This window comes from Papaver somniferum, unplaced genomic scaffold (assembly GCF_003573695.1).
Source record: "Papaver somniferum cultivar HN1 unplaced genomic scaffold, ASM357369v1 unplaced-scaffold_18, whole genome shotgun sequence".
Classification (NCBI taxonomy): Eukaryota; Viridiplantae; Streptophyta; class Magnoliopsida; order Ranunculales; family Papaveraceae; genus Papaver; species Papaver somniferum.
The window spans coordinates 2,936,291-2,959,231 of NW_020627707.1; the positions used below are offsets into that span (position 1 = coordinate 2,936,291).

A 22,941-nucleotide genomic window follows, 5' to 3' on the forward strand; every position below is an offset into this window, starting at 1 on the left:
TTCCTTATTAATTTTATGAGTTTAGACGGGGGAAAAATACTGACGAGTTACGGTTCTTTATTTCTTAATCTTAGTTTTTTTTGAGTGGGGTTAAGGGAGAAACATATACCCGGATGAGAGGATAAGAGAAAGACGAAAATAAAGATAACTATTTAGGTTTTCTCTTTCTTTTTCGAGATTAAACAGATTGTAAAGTCGTATAATCCGGTTTGGGAATCGACATATGAAAATCTCCAAGCATATTCAATGAGAATGAACGAACTCTTGAGTCGGGTGAATGTTTCGGTGAATCATAGAGAGGAATTACACTCGCATTTTATTGATTTCTCTGGTTATCTACCAATTTCCTTTAATGTTCAATGACCTCACTCATTTTACCTTTACCCATCATGCTTACGCAATATGGCTTGACCTTACTTGTTTTCATCGGTGTTCCATCCATTTCCTCGACATTTAAAATAATTTTACTGATCAATTTCACCGACTTCACATGGATTTCATCAATTTCTTAATTTGCTTATTCATGAATCTCATCTAGTGTCACTCGACTTTTGCTCAACTTCACCCAAATTCCTTCGACTTTTCCTGTTATCCATTAATTTCACCTAATATCCACCGACTTCATTTAGTTATATCAATTTTATCCAGTAGTGTAACAATCCGACTTACATTTTTTCTAAGCAAACAAATTTTACTGATTACAAAATTCTCCTCACCAACCCATACACACTGCGCATATATATCCTGTATTTACTTTTTTATTTTTATTTTTTTATTTACATTTTTAATTCATTAATTTTTATTTTTTTTGGATTAAAATTTAGTAGAAATTGTTACACATTATCAAAATTGAACACGGGTTCAGACAGGAGGCGAGCAACCAGCTGCGCCCCAATCCCTTTTCGAATGACAACCCCTAATATATGAAAAAGAAATCTCCCACTCTGACATTCGCATCGTGACTATCCATGTAATTTCAGATATTTTTGAAACATGCATATATCCGGATATATTTTTTTATATTTTTTTTCACCAAAAAAGAAGGAAAAAAAATACATATCCCTATATCAACTTAAATGTGGCGCTCTAAATTCCCACCAAACTTTTTTCACGAAAAATCAAATCTGTTCAACCTATTTTTACATCTAATCCATTCTATTTCAAGTCTAACGACATCAAACTACGACAACTCATTGATCCGTATGCACTCGTCAAGGTTTCATTTCACGATTGCAATCTTTTGGCGGGAATAACTAAGTTTTGGCGCACTAAACCCCGCGAAATTTTCACCAAAAATTTCAATAAAATTCTTTTCCTTACCCTGGAACCCTAGCCGCATCTTTGCTTATAATGTTTATTCTTCGTTTTCTCGACCTAACCTTGTAAAAAAACCCACAGACAGGACTTTATTCCCATTCACCACCAAAAGATAATCAAACAAGAAGATAACTTTCTCTCACCAAAATCAAAAACCCAAAACTTCTCTTAGTTTTTAATCCACCCTAACCGAAACCCATCTTCGAATCTGAATGATTTTTGTTCGACAAAAAAAATCATCATCAACAACAACGTCAAATGCCATAAAAAAACCCATAAATTTTTTGATTTCCCAACCAAATCTTTAACCCGATTCGGAATCCGGCTTCAGATTAATGCTCAGTATGTTGTAAATCTGCATTACCCATAAAATGTTTTCGTAGTCAATTAGTCAAATCATTTGCAAGTTACAACTTTTCGATCTAATGGAGGAAATCAAAGTTTATCCGAATGTAACTGTAAAATCCATTAATCCGGTAAGTAAGTTTGATATGTTCATCTATTCACTTCAAATAGGTTTTTTGTGGATTGAATCTTTTGAAGTTTTGTGCCGGTTTACATCTTTATTTTTGAAATTTCTTATGATTCCCATCAGTTTCTCTGGAATCTATTCAAATAAATTGATTTGTTAATTGGATTTTAATTTTGATGAAATTAGGCGTGGAGTCTGGTTCATTTGAAGGAATTGGATGTTTGGGTATCCATCAGCAGCTGAAATTAATCACCAGTATGGGGTAATTTTCTTCTTACCTTTCTTTTCCCCCTTGTTTGAGGTAATCTTAGTCATCATTTTGATATGTGTTGCCTGTTTTGAGATAATGTCTCACTTTCGAATGTTATACATTGCTTTCTCAACAGTAGTTAACTAGTTATAGTGGTGAAGAAGATGGGGCTCTGGTTTGAACTACGAAATTTGTGTGTAACTAGAGATTTCTGATCTCCAATCCAGTTCAGAAATGAAATTTTCAAAAGTTCAATACTAATTTGCCTTAGCTACCGTTCATATTTCTTGAGTCTCTCTTTTCTTTTGTTGATTTGGTCATGGCCTTGGGTTCTTTCAGGTGGTTATTGCTCACATTGACATTCGTGCTAGTTTCTACCATAGATCCCACTATGGTTATTGTACAAAAGCATTGTTGAATAATTTCTAGGCTCTTAGACTCTCTCTAACCATACTTGAACATTTCTTCTTGCTACTTCAAATGGATCTTAAGATTTATGCACAGATGTTGGTGGAGTTTGTATGATTTTCCAACACAGATTAAAATGTTTGAGAAGTTTTACTGGATTTATTGATACATCTACTTTTTCTGTCCTAGATGTCATCTGTTTTAGTGAAATATCAATCACTTTGTTAAGCTACGATTGAATGTATTTGAAACGCTGATATCGTCTCATCTAATACTTAGGGGCCCTTTGTATGATTTAGGAAAAAACAAAGCAAGTGAGAAGCTAAAGGCAGGACCCAGCTGAGAAGACATGCGCTCTGGCAGCGAGAGATATACTGAAAGAAATGGATGTTAATACCGTGAGTAGTTTTCGCACTGGGCTTTCTCGTTATTTATGTTTTTCTAAGACAATACATACGACCTACCATTTATCCTGAGCATGAAATGGAGTTATTATTGTATCTATGCTCTGCTAGAGTTGATTTTGTTTTGGGTTGCTTCTGGAGCAGATGACAGATCTTCCAAAATTGTCAGAGTCAAATATATGATCACAACCGAAAAACAAAGGTCGCACTAGTTAGAATTTAGAAATACCATGTCAAAATGCTTGGATAAAAATGTCCCATGAAAAGTGAAAGACCTTGATTTAAAATAGTTTCTCAAGATGTATACATTTACAGTTTTACTCTATAATTCGCTGAAGGGTTTAAAAATACTTGTTGATTTAAGTAACACTGATACTTAGGATAATAGTTTAAGAATCACATATTTAAGGATGAAAGGTTAGGTATTGATTGTATGACTTGAGGGACCTTGAACGTAGAATTTCTTAAGGGACATTGGATTCGAAATGGATTGTGTGAGTTGAAAAATGATATAGTGGGTACTGAATATCTAAGAAACATTTTTGACAAATTGTTATATCTAACTACTGCTTGTTTATGTTCGTTTGAGGCAATTTGTTTTCAAGTTGATGGTTACTAAGTCGATGTTGATCAATTTATTTTTTTATGCACAGGGATATTCAGTTTGGGAAAACGGCAGGTCTGATATTGGTGGAGTACATTGGATTATATTAGAAGCAGTTTAATGGCGAAGACTACCATGTTGAGTTCCCCTTTTGAAGCTCTAGCCCATATGACATGTCTCTTTTGAGATGCCTTTACTGCTTACCGGCTCACTTGTTAGAACCGATGCTGTATATGCATCCTATCAAAGACTAGGACAGTACATGAATGCCATAAAAATACTGGAAATCTATGGCTGAGAACATGATAAATCTGGTAAACTGAAGCTTGCAGAGCTGTTGCGGACTGTTATACTGAAATTGAACAAGCTGGGAGATTCTGTGATAAACACATTACTCCAAGACTAATGTTTTACATTTAGTGTTTCGACATGTAGAGATCTTTCAACATTGTTAGAGGCTCTAATTTTCTTGAACTTTGAAAACATTTCGTTTAACTCAGAAATGTTTGGGCTATTAGAAAAATTTTTTGGAGAACGATAAGGACAATGCACTTTGTGACATCTCATGGCAACGATTTAAGAACTTTATATATGCACGTAGATATAGTTAGTCTAACTAAAGACATTAAGGTAGACATTAGAATAAGTTGTTCTTGTATGTATTACCTGTACTCAGTTCAATCTAATTGTATCTTTCAGTTCATGAGTTTGCACTGTATGTATTCTCAAACATAATAGTAAAATTTTCATATGGAAGCTTTCTTAATTCGTTAGAACTTTGATTAATGCTCTCCATATTCTCCAGTTTAACAATACATTTGACATATTTTTTCTTTTGGCAATTGTAGTTGTTTTTAGTTCCCGATGAACCACCTAAACATTGGGTGCTCTATACTTTAAACTGTAAAATGGATGTTTTAATTAGGTGTATTGTGGTTTTGAATGAGATGTGCTATAGCTGTTCAGTGAAAAGAAGGGGATGCAATTTGCAGTACTTATTCCAAAACTCAACAAGTTAAGTTCAATGACGAAGTACAAAACATAAAATATCAGGAAACCCACAAAACTTTTTACTAATGTTTTAAAGTTCAGTTACTGCATATGGTAATAACTTTTATCAACAATTAACAATTAACATATTGTAGTTGGTGCTATGTGGTTGCTCAAACCTATGGCAATGGCGGTTGCTGGCTCTGGTTTCCAAAGGCTTAAGCAACTAGCCAATCGGTTAGTTTTCGTAGCTTTGTTGCTGGAGAGCGGTTTACGCAACTTATGAGGAGTTAGTTGGTGGTTTTTGGTTGCTCATATATGAGGCTACTAGAGCATTTTATTTAGTTGCCATACGTTTGTTGCTGACGAGTTTGGAAACTAATGAAAACGATAATTGCGATTAACGTGTTGCCGAAGTAAATAAGAACTAACTGTTGCCTTTTTCTAGTTTCGAAAGTATTAGGCTACCAACATATTTCATGTTGTTGGCATATGTTTGTTTCTAAATAATTCAGAAACTAATAAAAATAGTAGTTGCGAACAACATGTTGCCGAAGTATATAGGAACTACTAGTTGCCTTTGACTAGTTTCGGAAGCATTTGGCAACTAATTTTTTGTGGAAGTTGCAAGATTTTAATGGCCTTTGCTAGGATTTTTTGTAGTGAAATGAGTTTTATTATTTCGGTTTTGTAGTCTTGGTGGGAATGGAACTTCGGATTTTTGAGTCTTTAAAAGCACTTGCTCATTTTTTTATGAGCGAATGAAATATGATCTTTAGGTCTACATATGGTATAACTAAAGAGAAGCTCCACTATTTAACTATTCCATTATGGATAGTTAGAACAACAATGTGGGTGGAATGGGTGGGGCAAACAATACTTGTTTTCACTAAGGCTTGGGCTTAAGGTTCGGGCGCGTTCTTACGCCGAGGACATAGGTCAACCAAGACTTATCTTTTTGAATTTTTTTTTTTTGAATTATTTCGTTAAATATTTTAAAATAAAAATAAATTTTGTCTTTAATGTGGGGGGCGTGTGACCTGGGTGATTTTATTTTCTTACTAAATATATTTCATAACGTTTTTATGTGCATAAATGACGACATTATTTCTTACTGTTTTTGATTGTTTTATGACCGATTTGTGTCGACATCATGCAACATAATTTCGCACGTTAACGTGCATTGATTTCACCCTCTCTGTTTGCCTATAAAAAGAACTCGAATCCTTCATTCCAAATTGTGTCCAGAAGAAGCTACTATCCTTCTTCTATTCGTCTTTCTCCCTCTGTGTGGTCTTTTTATTCTGTGCCATTGCTGTTAAGTTCGTAAGAGTGGGCAAGTACTATAATGCTTATAGTATTTGCAACGGGCAGTTTAAACCTGAATACGACTTCACCACAGGGTATAGGCATTACTCATTTTTGAGGCATATCGGTGAACTATCGTGTTAAGGACAGCTTGATGATCAAGTGACTCTGTCCTCTATTTACTGATTCCATCGAGTGTTTATTTAAGCTTTTCAAAAATTTATTTTTAACATCATTCTTTCAGTATTTTATTGTTGCAGTACCAACAAAGGGTACATGATTCGGTATTAGACCTCGGGAGTCATGAGGTGATGTGGTGGGGAAGACATCTAGGGAGCACGAGACGCTGCCAAAGTTTGGAAGTGTGGCCGTTTGGGGGTTATCAAAGAGGCATACATTTTTCTTTCTTGATCGGCAACAAATTTGGTGGTGCTACCAGTGACTTTATCACTGTACTACAGTGACACCGACTAAAGCAGAACCAAAATCAATAACCCCTAGGTCAATAATGATTAATGGTTGAGATTTGTCAGAACCGAAACAAAAGAAAGGAAAGAACCCACCATTATGGATGGTGTTGGTTGGTAATGAATTATGTAACAACCAACAAAACCAAGGCGAAAGCAGCTTCTCAATTGGTTTGCACTAAACCATTTCGATTTGGATCGCAGCGTCTTGACAAATGCTTTAGTTTATCATAAAAACGCTCATAAAGATAAAGTGGTGACCAAGTGGGGAAAAGGGGTTGTGGGTTCTTTTTAAGGTAGAAGACATGGTAAAGTATTCATGTCCAAGTTATAATAGTGTAAACTGAATCCCTCCAAAATTTGAAGTACGAATGCCTAAGTTGTGCAAGTATGGCTCACATGCTACCAAGAAAATGAAAAAGAAAAAAAATGTCTTGCATATGTCCTATTGCAAAATACACAGCCCTTCAGCGCCATTTCTCCCTATACTATGGCTGGATTCGTTTACAAACCAGTTTTGCTTAACGAAAGTTGAATATTCAGTCGGTCCCACGAATGTACCACCTTTACTTGTTTATGCCTATGGCATAGGGTCTTAAGAGCAAGTCTTATGGTGGAAGAATTCCATCTTCCACGCCACCTCATCATTTGGAATCGTTTATGGAAGGTCAAGTGTAATGGTAGATCTATTAAAACGCGAATAATAATAATGCTGGACGCTAATTGAAATATAGCGTTAATAAAACGCTAGTATGAATAGCGTACAATATATTCCGAGCTTTTTTTCCTTGTTTTGACAAATCTAAAATATTTATCAGTGGGACCTACATGCCACATACAGAGAGTATAATGTGGAACGTGGCATAAATGTTTTCTTTTTTTACAGATCTAAGTAAACAGAACTTTGTGGTGGCGTTTTATAATTGGCTCAGATTGATAGTAGTATATTTAGTGTATCATCATGTCTCGATTCAAACATAAAATTCATCTCCGTACTCGGATCAACCAATGGCCCTAACCCTTTGAAAAATTCCTTCTGAGGCTCAAACCTGCACTGATACACCGGCCGCTTAACATAAATTATGTCCGGCCTCATCCACGCTGCGCATTGTGTAATCAACGACCGCGTCTTATTCCCTAACCTCCCCATCAAATTCCATTTATCCAATCTCTTCTCCCCTGATTCAATCACCACTTCACACACCAATGTCCATTGCTGCCACGGAAGCTCCGTCACTCGCCATTTCGGATGCCGAACAAACACCCAGTAATGGTGAAACCCAATTTTCTTATCCAAAACAGTCAATCGCTCACTAAATTCCGTCGCCATATCGAATTTCTCAATTTCTTCCCATTCCTCATGACTATTCACTTCTTGTATCATCGTCACACCTTCTTCCCATAAATGAGCATGAACCGGATCGCCTACCACGATCCCCCGCCACGAATAAGGCCCGTACTCGCCGTATTTGTACCAATCGTGTGGATGTTTCAATAAGCGAACACTGTTATCAATAAGCGTTTGGCGCTATTAAGTCTGGCGTTTTTTTATTGTTTAGCACCCTATTCTAAATAGCGTTGAATTTGGATTCCATCTAGCATTCGACAATATCATGGAACATGGCTTGGAAAAACTGTGAAAGACTCCAATCTGAAAGTCATTAGACTTGACACTCCACAATTTTTCCACACTTAGAATAGGTTGGATTCCACCATAAGACTTTCTCTAAGACTTAGTACAACATTTTACTTGATTAAATTTGAATCTCTTGCAGGTCCCACATATGTGAAATAATCTCAAGGTTTTTAGATTATGAATCAACATTATGTGACTTGCTTTTAGGTTTTAGATATTGATTGAATGGCCCAAGTTAACTAAAACACTAATATAACACATCCGACTGCAAGAAGCAAAAATCAGAAACAAAGTATATTTTTGTTTCACAAAAATTATAGTAGTTTTTACGCGATTAATTTTTTTTTTATTAATGCTAAATTTTTAATAATTTCTCAAAACCGAGGGGTAGGATTCGATGACATGGTTATATTGAGATTATCATTATATGGTTCGGCTATTTTTTCCCCAAAACCCAAGCAACAATAATCTGAAGCTTGTTTTTTTGGCGACATGTTTTCCTCTTGTAAAACTCTCCACTCCAACAAAAATGAGAGTATTTCGAGATGTATAAGATTACCATTTATCATTTTGAATATCAACGGTTGAAGATTAACTGGTTGAAATTAAAATTTGTGGATGGTGAAGTTTTTGTATATCAGAATACTCACATTTTTGATATGAATGTAGAGATAGGAAAAATTAGCTTCAAACTCATTGTTATTTGGATTTTGTAAAAAAGATGGCGAAACCATAATAATCTTTATATAACCATGTCACTGGATCATGCCCCATTTATAATTAATAATCCTGGCTAAATTGGGGCCTACGCCACTTAATTGGGCCTATGGATTTATTCATCCATCCAATAGAGAATGATAAGGGGTGTCTAAAAGATTGTAAAAATACTAAATTAACCCTTAAAGAAACCTTAATTATTCTAACACAAATACAAATACAAAATCATAACTTAATTAACAAAAACAAAAATCATTAATCAAAACTCAATTTCTTTTTCAATTTCCATGAAAGTCAAAACTAAATCCTAATCAATCACAAACAACAATTGAAATCTAATTTCTTTATGGGTTTTGAAAAAAAAAAAAAACAATTCAAGTGATTGAGTTAAATCCCTTTAAACCATTCCTTCTAAGTGAGATTTACCTCTAAATCTTTAAAATTCAGTCATTAAATTTTCTGAAATCCACCCTGAATCGGTTTATAGGTGCACTATATTTATCCGATTGTGGCCTACATCAGTTTTTAATGTGAACCTATATAACCCGATTCTGGGTTGATGTGATGAACATCAACTATAATCGGTTTACGAGTTAAAAATCTCTGTAACTTTTTCATCGAACAATCAGATTACATTCTCGTCCATATAAACCGATTCTGAAAAAGCTGCAGCAAACTACCTCTAAATCGGACTTTATAAACGTACTAGAAGTCCGATTCTGTTACAAATTTCATGAGTCCAAGGTACCCAAAAAAGAAAACCACTTTCATTCATTAAGCTTGGTTCAAGTTTGCAAAATACAATATAAGAAAGCGACAAAATATAAGCATCCGATAGATCAAGTTTTTAACATAAGGAAAATACTCATTCCAACAAATGGAGACCATCGAATTGATCCGGACCGATAGTGGGAAAAGGTATCATGACCCAGCAGAGATACGGGTTTGGGACGATCTTCTTCAAACGCCACAACAATCTACAACAAATATCAACAAGTTGAGGATCCAAAATCGGTTTATATGTTACAGTCGAGAAAACCGATTATCAGTAATTGGTTTATATGTGCAACTATAAAGTCCGATTAAGGACTTGACGAAAAAAATTCAAAGTTTACAATCGGTTCATGTAATCCGATTTTTGTTCACATTTCTCCTGTCATTTTTTTCTCCAAAATCGGATTACATATACACGTAAATAAACCGATTGTCAACTTCGGGTATTCTTCGTGATTATTCAAGGAATCGGCATATGCACATCACCAACATAAACCGATTTTGGAAACATACCCATCGCGCCAAAAATTTACTATAATTGGATTATACGATGATGAACAACAACCGATTATGATACCCAATTTAGGGATTTTACCCAGAATTGGTTTATGTGGTGATACCGAATAAACCGATTCTGGAAAAAGATTTTGAATTTGTTTTCCTTTTTGGCGATCGAGACGTGCAAATACATGTTTGTAGATCGTTACAACTCATACCTATTTATTAGAAGCATCATCACCTTCTTCTTCCTGACGATATTGTTCTTGTGCTTGAATAATATCCTCAAGAATTCTTTGGTTGACATCCTCTTCTTCTTTCAACAAATTATCAAATTCAGTAGGATCGAAATCATGATAATCTGATGCACCAACTTCTTCATCACTACCAGAGTCTTCATCATCACTATAAAGTTTCATTTTTGCTAAGAAAATCACAAACCCTAGTTTTTTCTTTTTTCCCTCTACTTCTTCTTTCCCTCCCAACCTTAAAAAAGAAAATGAATTTCTACTCTAATCCTAACACTATAATCAAACTCAAACACTAATTAATTTAAGGGCCAACTATAGAATGGTCATACTTTTTGTAATTCGGTCACAAAATGATCATAATTTTGTCATTCATTTACAAAATGGCATTTTTTCCATCTGATTTAACACTTTTGAATAAAACGGTGTTATCTTTCCCGAAAATACCCTCCCTTAATACCCTTCCTAGTTTACTAATTGGTTGAAGTGGTGGTGATGAAGCGGTGGTGGTGGTGGTGGTGGTGGAAGCTTAAGAATCTCTGCTAAACCCCGAAGGAATAGCGGTGAATCCTTTGGGTGAATGCGGTATAACGATCCTGAATGCGGTTTTGCGATCATGAATGCAGTGTAACGATATGTAAGCGGCACCACCACCACCTACAAATAGCACCACCGTCAAAAAATTATTACAAGCAAAAGTTAAAATTATGTATGGAGGGATAAATATGAAGGACACATAGGTAATTTCATTAACATATTTAACTGTGAATCACCACTTAACTCACTTTTTAACGGAAGTATGATCATTTTGTTAATAGTTTGTAACAATGGAATGTTTTTGTGAATCGGGTCCTAATACTAGGATTGTTTTGTACATTTTTCTTAATTTAACAAATATTAACTTAATTAATCATCACTAATTTTATAAGGACATATTAGACATTAACATAAATAGTGGATAAGGGGTTTCTAAAAATTATTTGTTAATGTCCCTATTTTGCCCCAACCCCAATTTAGCCGGGTTAATAATCTCACTTAACAAAAAGATTCAATAGTCTCAAATATAACTTCATATTTTTACATAAAAAAAAAAAAGTAAAAAATCTGACATCACGTTAACATTAAGTCAATTATTTAAAATTAATTCACCTCCGGTGCACATCCTACCTTTCATAAACATGTCTGTTTTGCTCCTTACACGAAATCCATTGCATATTATTGCGTAGCAGATAACATAAGGCTGCTACCTTCAATTTATTTAAGCCGTGGACTAAACTAACGTCAATAATACAGAAATAGACTACTGTATCTAGCTGCATGAATCTAGGAATCAAAACTCAATAATTTCTTACATTAATTTAACAAAAAATTAATCTGTCGTTTCTCTGCCACCATTTATCTACGCGGGTTCTCTAACATATTGGCAATTTGCATTACCAACCGAAATGATAATGAAAAACCAAACAAAAAATTATTGAGAAACAAAAAACATAAAAATACAGTAGAGAGTAAGTAGATGAATGTTTCCATGCCCGAGACAGGTTGTGATGTACTGGCAGTCAGTCAGTCAGCTACTCCCATTTTCCATTTTCCTAGTAAAACCTTTGAGTAATTACTAATTAATATCCCACTTGTTCGGGCTGTACTAATTAATTTTAATTAATTACACTCACTGAGATCAGTGAAAAAGAATATTCATTCCAGCTAATTCTTCATCCCTTTGACTCACCCACATTCTATGTACTACTACTACTCTTGAATCAAAATCTACAGTTTCTACATACTTTTCTTCTTTACATCATCCTTTTTCAAAAGCCTATATATTTCCAACTTCCTACAACAATACTTTCATGTGTTGTTTCATCACTTGAACTTTCCATTTCTCTGTTTCATTTTCCTACTATACTTTCGTGTGTGGTTTCATCACTTAAACTTTCCATTTCTCTGTTTCATTCACATTTTGATTTCTTCTTACTGTTGTTTTAGTAACAATTAATGATATAAAGTCTGGGTTTTGAATGATTTCTTGTGTCTTTGAGGTAAAGAGTACTAGTTTTTGCAATCTGAGTAGCATTTGCCAATCTTCTTGATTTTGTGTGATTTTTCCTGTTTTGTTTCATTGAGATTTCTTGATAAAATCTCAAAATCATGTAAATAAAGGTCTTATTTAGTGAGCGAGTGTATTTTCATTTTGTGAAATTAGATTTCTGTGAAGTATAATCTGATCATGTAAATTATCTAGATTTTTAGACTTTTGTTCTCTATTCCCTTATAGGGGCAATTTTTTTCTCCTGGTTTTAATACAAACCCAGTAAATCAAGAAACCCTCAAATTGTGTGATTATACAAACAACGAATCCATGGAGGAGACCTTTGTTCCTTTTCAAGGAATCAAGAATGACATTAAAGGAAGGCTGAAATGCTACAAGCAAGATTGGACTAGTGGCTTCAGTGCTGGTCTAAGGTGAGTAGTGTACTAGTTCTGATGAAATTGGTTGCTTAATTATGAAATTACACCACATTATCTCATTTCCTCTGATTTTATATATGCTCAAATTTTTTTGATAGAGAGATTCTGATAATTTAGCCAATACTTTCTTTGTCTGTTTGCAGAATTTTGGCTCCTACAACATACATATTTTTTGCTTCAGCGATACCGGTTATCTCATTCGGCGAACAATTGGACAGGAGCACTGGTAAATCCAATCAAGCTATCTTTTACTTCCTCCGTCCCACCATTAAGTGACCTATTTGATTTTAGATTTTGTCCCACTAATAAATGACTTATATCACTAAACAAGGAGATATTTCTAAAATTATCCTTTTATTTAATTATAAAAAATATAAGAAATGTGCATAATTTGGTAGGCATGTTTATATTCGTTACGTAGGTGTTTTAAAATGCTTTTCAATGGTATGAAGTTTACGAACATCTGTGGAATAGTTTGAGAGATAAATCATTTCTAAATTTCACTTGTTATTATCCATAAGGGTATAATTGTAAAAAATGCATAAAAATTACTCATTTCCTTGCTTGTCTTAAAAATTGTGCAAACTTGAACCAGGTCATTTAATAGTGGGACGGAGGGAGTATTAGATTTAGAGATTACTTGATGTCAAAGTCATTTTATCATTATTTTATTAACTTTCTGACTTTTTATTAAAAAAAGAAAAAAAAGAAAGAAGAAAGAAACCTTTTAGTTGCTTTTTTTCACAACTTTTGTGTTCCAGCAGCATGCTATGTGTTCTAGTTTTGTAGGAGTAGTGCTCTTAGTTAGATGCATAAACAAATAGATGAGCTCATGTATGTTCATCTGTACTGGCAGATGGAGTTGTGACTGCAAGTCAAACATTAGCCTCGACAGCACTTTGTGGGATCATACATTCACTAATAGGAGGGCAGCCCTTGCTGATTCTTGGTGTTGCTGAGCCCACCGTACTTATGTACACTTTCATGTTCAATTTTGTTAAAGATAGACCTGAATTGGGACCAAAGCTATTTCTTGCATGGACTGCATGGTACGCTATCTTTCTCTTGTTTATAGATGGTGAATGCAGGATTCTGTTACGTACAACTTACATGATTCTACAAATGGCCAGGGTATGTGCATGGACTGCAGCCTTGCTAGTCTTACTGGCCATCTCGGGGGCTTGCTCCATCATCAATAGGTTTACTCGTGTGGCTGGAGAACTTTTTGGTCTGCTTATTGCAATGCTCTTTATGCAGGAAGCAATTAGAGTAAGAAAATGAACCAGAAAGTTTTACTTGATTGTTTTAACAGATCTCAATAACTTGATTTTTACCTGCAATGTATTTATTTTATTTTTATTTTCTTTGTTCTGTAGGGGATTATTGATGAATTTCGCATTCCAAGTAGAGAAAATCCAAACCTGCCAGAGTTCAGTCCATCATGGAGATTTTCAAATGGGATGTTTGCGTTAGTTATGTCGTTTGGTTTGCTACTCACAGGATTGAAAAGTCGAAAAGCACGATCATGGAGATATGGCCCTGGTAAGTGTATCTATATATATAAGAATTCGATTTTTGTTTACTTTCTTCGTGCTCCTTAAGTCTTGTTCATCCGAAAACATTCATCTTCTGTATAGAAAGCCTGACATTGGTTTCTTTTTACAGGGTGGATTCGAGGTATCGTTGCAGACTATGGTGTGCCATTGATGGTTCTTGTTTGGACAGCTGTTTCATATATCCCATCCAAAAGTGTTCCGCATGGTATTCCTAGACGTCTCTTCAGCCCAAATCCGTGGTCGCCTGGTGCCTACGCGAACTGGACAGTCGCCAAGGTATCTATAGTTGTCAACTGAGCTTTTCGATATAAATGATCTCGGGTTTCTATTTGTTAAGAGGATAAGAGGTGTCGTTAAATTATTTTGCTTTGGCTTCACAGGACATGCTAAACGTGCCTATCCTTTACATATTTGGAGCATTTATCCCAGCAACAATGATTGCAGTGCTTTATTATTTTGACCATAGTGTAGCTTCTCAACTTGCACAGCAAAGAGAGTTCAATTTGAGAAAACCATCTTCTTTCCATTACGATTTACTTCTTTTAGGATTCCTGGTAAGCATCTAATCTCTTCTTTCCTGCATTCTTTCTTTTTCATTCTCCATTTTTGTACCTACGATATACGCTAGTTAAGTACACTCAAATGCAAACCTGTTGCAGACTCTATTATGTGGTCTTCTTGGTATCCCGCCGTCAAATGGTGTCATCCCACAGTCTCCAATGCATACAAAGAGTCTTGCCACTCTCAAACACCAGTTGCTTCGTGACAAACTAGTGCACACGGCAAAGAAAAGTATGGAGGATAGTGCAAGTTTGGGAGAAGTCTACGGAAATATGCAAGAAGCTTATCAACAGATGCAAACTCCATTAATCTACCAAGAACCATCAGATCGAGTAAGAGAACTATGCATTTCTTTGTTTTGATTTCTATCCGATATAAAGCTGTTTCTCATAAATAGCCGATTATTTTTTTTTCAGAAAGGATTAAAGGAATTAAAAGGGACAACTATCCAGTTAGCTTCTTCACTGGGAAATATTGACGCGCCGGTTGATGAGACGGTATTTGATGTTGAGAAAGAGATTGATGATTTGTTACCCATTGAGGTCAAAGAACAACGGGTTAGTAACTTGCTTCAATCGACAATGGTGGGAGGCTGTGTTGCAGCCATGCCTATACTTAAAATGATCCCAACCTCTGTACTTTGGGGTTATTTCGCCTTTATGGCCATTGAGAGCTTACCAGGAAACCAGTTCTGGGAGAGATTCTTATTAACCTTCACTGCTCCAAGTAGAAGATACAAGTAAACCATTCTTGCCATCTTCTGCGTTTTTCTAGTTTTCATCTTCATTTTAATTGCAATAACCATTTTCCATTTTTTTGCTTGTTTCAGGGTTCTTGAGGAGTACCATGCCACTTTTATAGAAACTGTTCCTTTCAAAACAATTTTGACTTTCACATTATTTCAGACAACTTACTTACTAATTTGTTTCGGAATTACATGGATTCCAATAGCTGGGTTGCTATTCCCTTTAATGATCATGCTATTGGTTCCTGTAAGACAATACATACTCCCCAAATTTTTTAAAGGGGTACACCTTCAAGATTTAGATGCAGCAGAATACGAAGAAGCACCCGCTTTACCGTTCAACATCTCAAGTGTAAGATTCAGTATCCTATAAACTAGTCCCGTTTATTTTCCTAAAATTCGCCTATTTTAATGAAGTTGTATTGAAAACTTTAAAACTACATATCAGGAGGGGCCGAAGGTTTCTAGAGCTCCTTTCGCAGACGATGCAGAGATTATTGATGAGATGCTTACGCGAAGCCGTGGTGAAGTTCGTCGCATGTACAGTCCTAAAATAACAAGTTCCAGCACAACGCCAAGAGACCCGAGAATCTTTCGGAGCCAAAGCTTTATGGAGAAATCGCACACTAGTCCTCGCGTGTATGAACTAGGAACCTCTAGTTTTGGTGGAAGAGTGCCGGTTAGTCCGAGAGATGTAGAAGTGAAACCATCTAAATTGGGACAAAACCCAACTGTGTAAAGGAAAATTTTCTTGTACCTGTGTGTGCCTGTGTGGTTTCTACATTAGCCTCTTCTTGTTTGTGTGTCTTCGTGATGTTGGGGTTTGGCTAAAGTTTGTTGTAAAATTTTCTTTCTGTACGTGTTTACTCTTACTTCTCTAACCTGAGAAGACTGTAATAATTAAACCAGCCTTGGTTAGTAGAAAAGGTTCTTGTGGAGTTATTTTGTGCATTATAGTGAAGAAATTTCGAGTTTCCTCGAATGCCAAAGGTAGAGTGACCACCACACAAACTTGCGAAGTGGTACAGCTAAAGGAAAAGAGTCGTTCAGGTGTTGACTATGAGCATGTTTGTTTTTTAGTAACTCGGGTCTGGATGTGACTCGTCCCCGACTCGGCCCGAGTCAGATGTCAGACCGTTTGTTTTTTCTTTTGAGTCAGATTTGACTCGCAGTCTGAGTCAAACCTAATCGGACTCGGACCTGTTTGAGTCAGGCAATAAAATACCTCCGAGTCAGTTCCACTTATACATATTTTTGAGTCGTATGAGTCAGATCTGACTCATAAAACAAACATATTGAGTCAGATCCAGATGAGTTAGATGATTGCAATCAGATCCAAACGAGTCAGATTCAGACGAGTCAGGTGCGTCAGGTGAAAACAAACAAGGTCTATGTTTTGAAAGACCTCCACTCCGAGCTAATAACGCGCAAACACATTAACAAGAGGAATCCCATCGAGGCAAAGCGCCCAACCCTCTGAATTATGCGCCGTTGGCATATAGGCGGGCGCTTCCCCCGCCTTTGGCAACATAGCCTAACTGTGTGTTTTAGTCCGAGTTTAGTTGTCAAGGATCCAAAGATTCCAAACCACTACTCTGGTCTTCTTTTGCTTGATTGTTATTGTTTTAATCAAACATTACGACCATGGGAAAATGATGCAACGAGTGGAATGTGCGAACCTAAAACATTACGGCCCCTGCAACAAACATATGTTAGCTGGTAATGATTCGCAAGAATTATTTAGCCTAGCAATAAAGAAAAAATATGTAATCATTTAAGTGAAATTATTCCCATAAACATATGTTAGGTGGTAATGATTTGCGTTATGTGGCCTAGAAATAGAGAAGACGAATGTAATCATAGAAGTGAATCTTTGTCTATAAGCATATGTCAGCTGGTAATGATTTGCAAATATTATTTGGCCTAGCAATGAAGGAAAAGAATAAACGTAATCATTTAAGTGAACAATGATTTCATGCGACCTAAAACATTTGATTAATGATCGGTCTACATTCGAAAGACGTTTAAAGTGAAAATGTGCAATGGAACACTATGGTAGCTGAAAAGAAAAGAAATGATGTTTATGAAGAAAAGAATGGATGTAATTCATTCGTGCATTCACTAAATCCCTGTAAATTATGATGAGAAAGAAAGAAGACATTGAATGGAGTCCCAAAAATCACAGAGGGTTTTCATTTTCTGAATGTTTGTGCGTCATGTTGTTTTCAAAGCCATTGACTTAAACATTTTTAGTATGACAAGCTTTTTCCATGTTCGTTTGGTCGGGTGTCTGAAAACCGCATGCGCAACACCGCTAGGAACTAAAATAGGTATTCCTTTTAGAACTTTGGGAATGACTTCTTTTTAACAGTAGTTTGTATTCGGTCTTGCGTCTACTCTCTTATTATGACTGGTTGGTCAAGCGACCTAGAAATAATGTGTAATAGTTGTGCATTATTGACAATATGGCATAGGCCGGAAATGTGGTGGCGCATTCAGAGTTGCAACTAGACAAAGGCATGGGCCAAACAGGGTTTGGACATAGTCAAGGATGCGAGACTAACATCAAAAGGTGCCAAATGAATTTGACATATAACATGTATGCATGAGGCGTGCAGTCCTGCAAGCTAGACTTGCATTAGCATACTTGCATCATTGGGAGAATGATGCTCAACAATGATTGTCGGATTTTGGCTGGACAAAGCTATCATTGCGCAACATGGCTGGATGACATGTGCCTGGAAAAAGGCCTTGACGGTTATGAGTTTGTTACATGCAAAGAATGTTTGCTTTATGCATTTCTAAGGCTAGGAACTGTTTGGTTTCTTTAGGAAAGGAGTTAGGCAAGTTGGCACAGTTGGCCAACTTCCTTGTGCAAAGTAAATCTGTAACTGCATGACAGTTACTTGTATATAGTTTTGTAAGGCTATTTAATAAGCTTGATCTTGTGAAGGGATTGGGCAATCCGGAACAAGGAGAGTTTGTGTAACCCTAAGTGTGCAGTAATAACAAGGCTTCAACCAAGATTAAAACTAAGTTCTGTTGGCGTATTTCTCCCTTTGTTTGGCTTACTGTATATGCATCAAGTGGAATGTGTGTATTTGGTTGAAGGCTTGAAAGATTTGTGAGCAGAACCTCTATTTGGTATGAGCCGAATAGAGATTTAGTCAAGAAGTTGAAGTATTGGATAAGTGCGAGTTGACTGATATTGTGATGTGGATCATAGTTTCCATTGTCAAGGGTGGTATTGCATTTGGGTAGTGCGGATCTGTGAGACTTCGGGTATCAGATCCCTGGTTACGGGTCTCTCTGTTCACGTTGAATTATAGAAGGCTGATTGAGTTTGTTTTTGTTCTTGAAATTGGCCGTGAATTTTTTTTGAAGTGAAGAATCCACACAGAGAATACAAGGCATAGAAAGGACGGGGTGAAGATCAAGCCAAAGGTTAGCAATAAATATATGTGAACCTTGTATCCAAGAATCTACAAGCAATAATCATACACGAAGGATGTCCTCGGAACAACTTGATGAGGGTGAAATGAGTTTTTCTACATATCAGAACTACACTAAGGGTACCGGAGATGCTGCAAGTGCTGATGAGAAACAACACGATGCTGGGAAGGCTCGGCATTATGTTTCCATTTGCCAACATAGCAACATCAGTCGTTTGCTAGGGAACAAAGCACACCAAGAAGAAACTGTCTTCTGGACTGATGTACATTGATGTGAGGTTCAATGGAGAGTGGGTATTTGGCTGATACCGCTGCTACCAAGTCCTTTATTCATCTAGTCGTTGGCTTGGCATTGAACCTAACAGTTACTAGCGCGGATAGTACCATCAAAGCTATTAACTCAAAACCTGAAAAAGTGGGGGTACAACAACCACACCCAATATTTCGCTTAGCAATCTGTATGGACAAACTCCAATATACTTTCTAGAGAATCAACTAGACAGTCACACTCAATCTAGATAAAAAGTATATCAAAGAGTTTATATCTCAATCTCTCGATTTGATATATAATCAAGCAAATAGAAATATGCGAGTCTTTATCAAATACTAGAGAGATAACTTGGATGGTACCAAAGACCAATATCCAAGTGTCAATCAATTTAAATCAACAACCAAAAGGTCAGATATTCTAATTGATTGAACGACGCACAACCTGTGATATTTCAATTATATAACAAAATATAACGCGGAAAATAAATAACACATACACCAGAATTTTGTTAACGAGGAAACCGCAAATGTAGAAAAACCCCGGGACCTAGTCCAGATTGAACACATACTGTATTAAGTTGCTACAGACACTATCCTACTCCAAACTAACTTCGGTATGGACTGTAGCTGAACCCCAATCAATCTCACACTGATCCAAGGTACAGTTATGCTCATACGTCTCTAATCCCAACAGGATGCTACGTACTTGATTCCCTTAGCTGATCTCACCCACAACTAAGAGTTGCTACGACCCAAAGTCGAAGACTTTAATAAACAAATCCGTATGACACAGAAAAGTATACGGTAATAGATAAATCCAACTCCCACGAATATACCTACGAGTTTTGTTCCGTCTTTTGATAAATCAAGGCGAACATGAACCAATTGATAAACCGGACTTATATTCCCGAAGAACAACCTAGTATTATCAATCACCTCACAATAATCATAATCGACGCAGCGAAAAAATATATTGTGGAATCACAAACGATGAGACGAAGTGTTTGTGATTACTTTTCTATCTTGCCTATCAGAGATATAAATCTCGAGCCAATTATTACAATTGTACTCGTAACAATAGAAGATGCAAGATCAGATCACACAACTACATGAAAAGTAGTATCGGTCTGGCTTCACAATCCCAATGAAGTCTTTAAGTCGTTAACCTGGTTTTAGAAGAAGAAACCAAAGGTTAAAGGAGAATTGCTCTAGCTATGCAACTAGTATCACACGTAAGGTGTGGGGATTAGGTTTCCCAGTTGCTAGAGTTCTCCTTTATATAGTCTTTCAAATCAGGGTTTGCAATCAATGTTAGCTTGGTAACAAAGCATTCAATATCCACCGTTAGATGAAAACCTGATTAGATTCAAGCTAATATTTCTCAACCATTGGATCGAAAACTTAGCTTGTTACACACAAATGAAATGTCCAATTTTGGGTTTATGTAGCCGTTCCTAAACATTAACATTTGTCGGTTCAACAATAGTTAACCAAATGGTTAGCCATATGATCACTTTCATATCCACCATATTCTTCTTCACCATAACTAGTTCAAATGACTCAAATGTACTAGTTAGATAGTTGTTCAATTGCTTAGATCTTATGTAACTACACAAGACACAATTTAAGCAAAAACGGTTTGATTCACTCGAATCGGTTCATGAACTTTATAGCCACGTTTTGCAAAAGCATTCCTTAGTTTATATAAACATGATTTCAAGGACAACCAATTTTAGATATAACCTGCTCAATTTCGCGGACTGGGTTCGCGGACTTAAGCTCACGGAAGGAGTTCACAAACTCCAGCTTAAAATTCTCGGGTCGAGAACTTCTGCCAGTTCGCGGAATTGGCTCATGCCACATTCCGTTTCTCTTGATCAACAAAGTTCGCAAACTTTGGTTCAAAGAATAAGGACTTATACATATATGTGTTTCCACAACAATGCTTATATCCTACCAATGGTTATGTAATCTAAACTCTCATTTCAACCATTGAAACATTCTCAGAGGACGTTATATAGCCGTTATTCACAGACCATTTTTCGTCAGAGCAATTTCCAAAGTGATTGAAACATAACATGACATTCGTCACTAGGTAAAGATGAATTTGGATAAAGAGAAAGCTTACCAACACATATTTAGAGAAATAGATAGGCGAGTTACACTCGGCTCGAAATAAAAAATGTGTATAGTGAAAGTCTATATATCAAAACGACTTTTGTCTCAAGAATAGGAGATAGAGTAAATAGACTTTTGAGTGACAAATAAGTTCAAGTCTCCACATACCTTTTAGTCGATGAAGATCCACCAGTTTCTTGAGTAGTCCTTCGTCTTGTATGATTATTTACATGGAGTCTTGAGCTCAACTACACTTTATATCCTAGTCCGACACCTTTATCTATGTAGGCTAGAAATCAAGACTTATAGTTTTGATCACAAACATGCTTGAGATAGCGACACATACGAGTTCGACCGAGCAATGCTCTAACAGAACCACAAACCAGTCGAGGGAAAGTTCGCAATGGAAATGTTCAAGTTGGAGAATGGAAAGGAAAACTATATTTTCTAGTGATGGTCATGGATGATTATGACTTGATATTCGGCATGAATTTCTTTTGTGCGACGAAGGCGTCGCCATTACCTCATAGAGATGGGATATTGATTCAGTACCCTCAATAACCATGTTTTGTCCCAAGGGTGAGACAATGTGGTGAATCAGACAAGACACTTAAGTCATGTTTATCTGCGATTCAGGTGAAGGAAGGTCTACATAAAGTCTTGGCTACTTTCCTAGGCGTGTTGGTGGAGATCAAACCAGGAAAGGAAGTAGAAGTTGAAGATGGTATAGCTGAGGTCTTAGAAGAGTTTGCATACACGATGCCTGCAGAACTGCCTAAGACGCTACCACCAAGGCGTAGGATCATATGATAGAGTTGGTGCCAGGGACCAGGCCATCCGCACAAGCGCCATATCGTATGTCACCATCAGAACTCGAGGAAATGCGCAAGCAGAATTCTGAACTACTGGGGGAAGGCTATATACAACCGTCTAAAGCTCGATTTGGTGCTTCGGTTCTGTTCCAAAAGAAACAAGATGTCTCGCTTCGTATGTGTAGACTATAGGGCTTTGAATAAGCTAACTGTGAAGAACAAGTACCCAATTCCACTAGTGGATGACTTGTTTGACAGATTAGCCAAAGCGGAGTTCTTCACCAAGTTGGATTTGATCTTAGCTGTGAGAAACGATGGGATTTTGTCCCGGTCAACGTAAAATCACTAGTGGAGTGACTTCCCTCGATGCAAAGTCAAACGAATTAGCTAGATGTTATCCGTTTCACAACAAGTGTGCTCAAACCCTTACCGAATCAGGTCCACCTTTGCAACATGTTTATATTCTGGTAGAGCCATATTTTGATTATTTTCCTCGGCGGGATCGAATTTATGGTTTTCGAGTGGTTGCGGGATGTGAAAACTACCACCACACCCATTGTTCAGATTTTCTACACTGTCAAACCCACGCCCAGAAAAGTTCATACTCGCACCCATTTTCACGTAATAAATTTTTCTAAAACCCATATTTTCTGAAATTGTAAAATTAGTTAAGCTCCGTTTCCAGATCTACAAACTCTTGAATCTACGAGAAAGAGAGGCGAGAAGAACTTTGATATTTTTAGAAACATATTCTTCTTATGTTTCTCTCTAAAAATATCATAAATCTAAATCACAATCAATTGTAAAATTTAGGTTGTTTGAGAATTTCTCAAACTTAAATCAAAAACTTTCTTCACTTCATCTT

The 22,941-nt window shown here is 36.3% G+C and overlaps 1 protein-coding gene and 1 long non-coding RNA gene across 2 annotated transcripts; both read left to right on the plus strand.

Moving 5' to 3' along the window:
- The first annotated feature begins 1,256 nt into the window (after window positions 1–1,256).
- On the plus strand, window positions 1,257–4,083 carry LOC113338138. Its single transcript, XR_003354632.1, has 4 exons — window positions 1,257–1,793; window positions 1,976–2,051; window positions 2,747–2,845; window positions 3,505–4,083. It is a non-coding gene; the product is annotated as an uncharacterized LOC113338138 (long non-coding RNA).
- A 7,842-nt stretch (window positions 4,084–11,925) lies between these two features.
- LOC113338058 (boron transporter 1-like) lies at window positions 11,926–16,297 on the plus strand. Its single transcript, XM_026583574.1, has 11 exons — window positions 11,926–12,556; window positions 12,706–12,788; window positions 13,419–13,611; window positions 13,693–13,831; window positions 13,939–14,104; window positions 14,228–14,394; window positions 14,499–14,672; window positions 14,778–15,011; window positions 15,096–15,418; window positions 15,509–15,776; window positions 15,873–16,297. Exons 1-11 carry the CDS (start codon window positions 12,453–12,455, stop codon window positions 16,161–16,163), a joined length of 2,142 nt encoding a protein of 713 aa, XP_026439359.1. The 5' UTR covers window positions 11,926–12,452; the 3' UTR covers window positions 16,164–16,297.
- The last annotated feature ends 6,644 nt before the right edge of the window (window positions 16,298–22,941 follow it).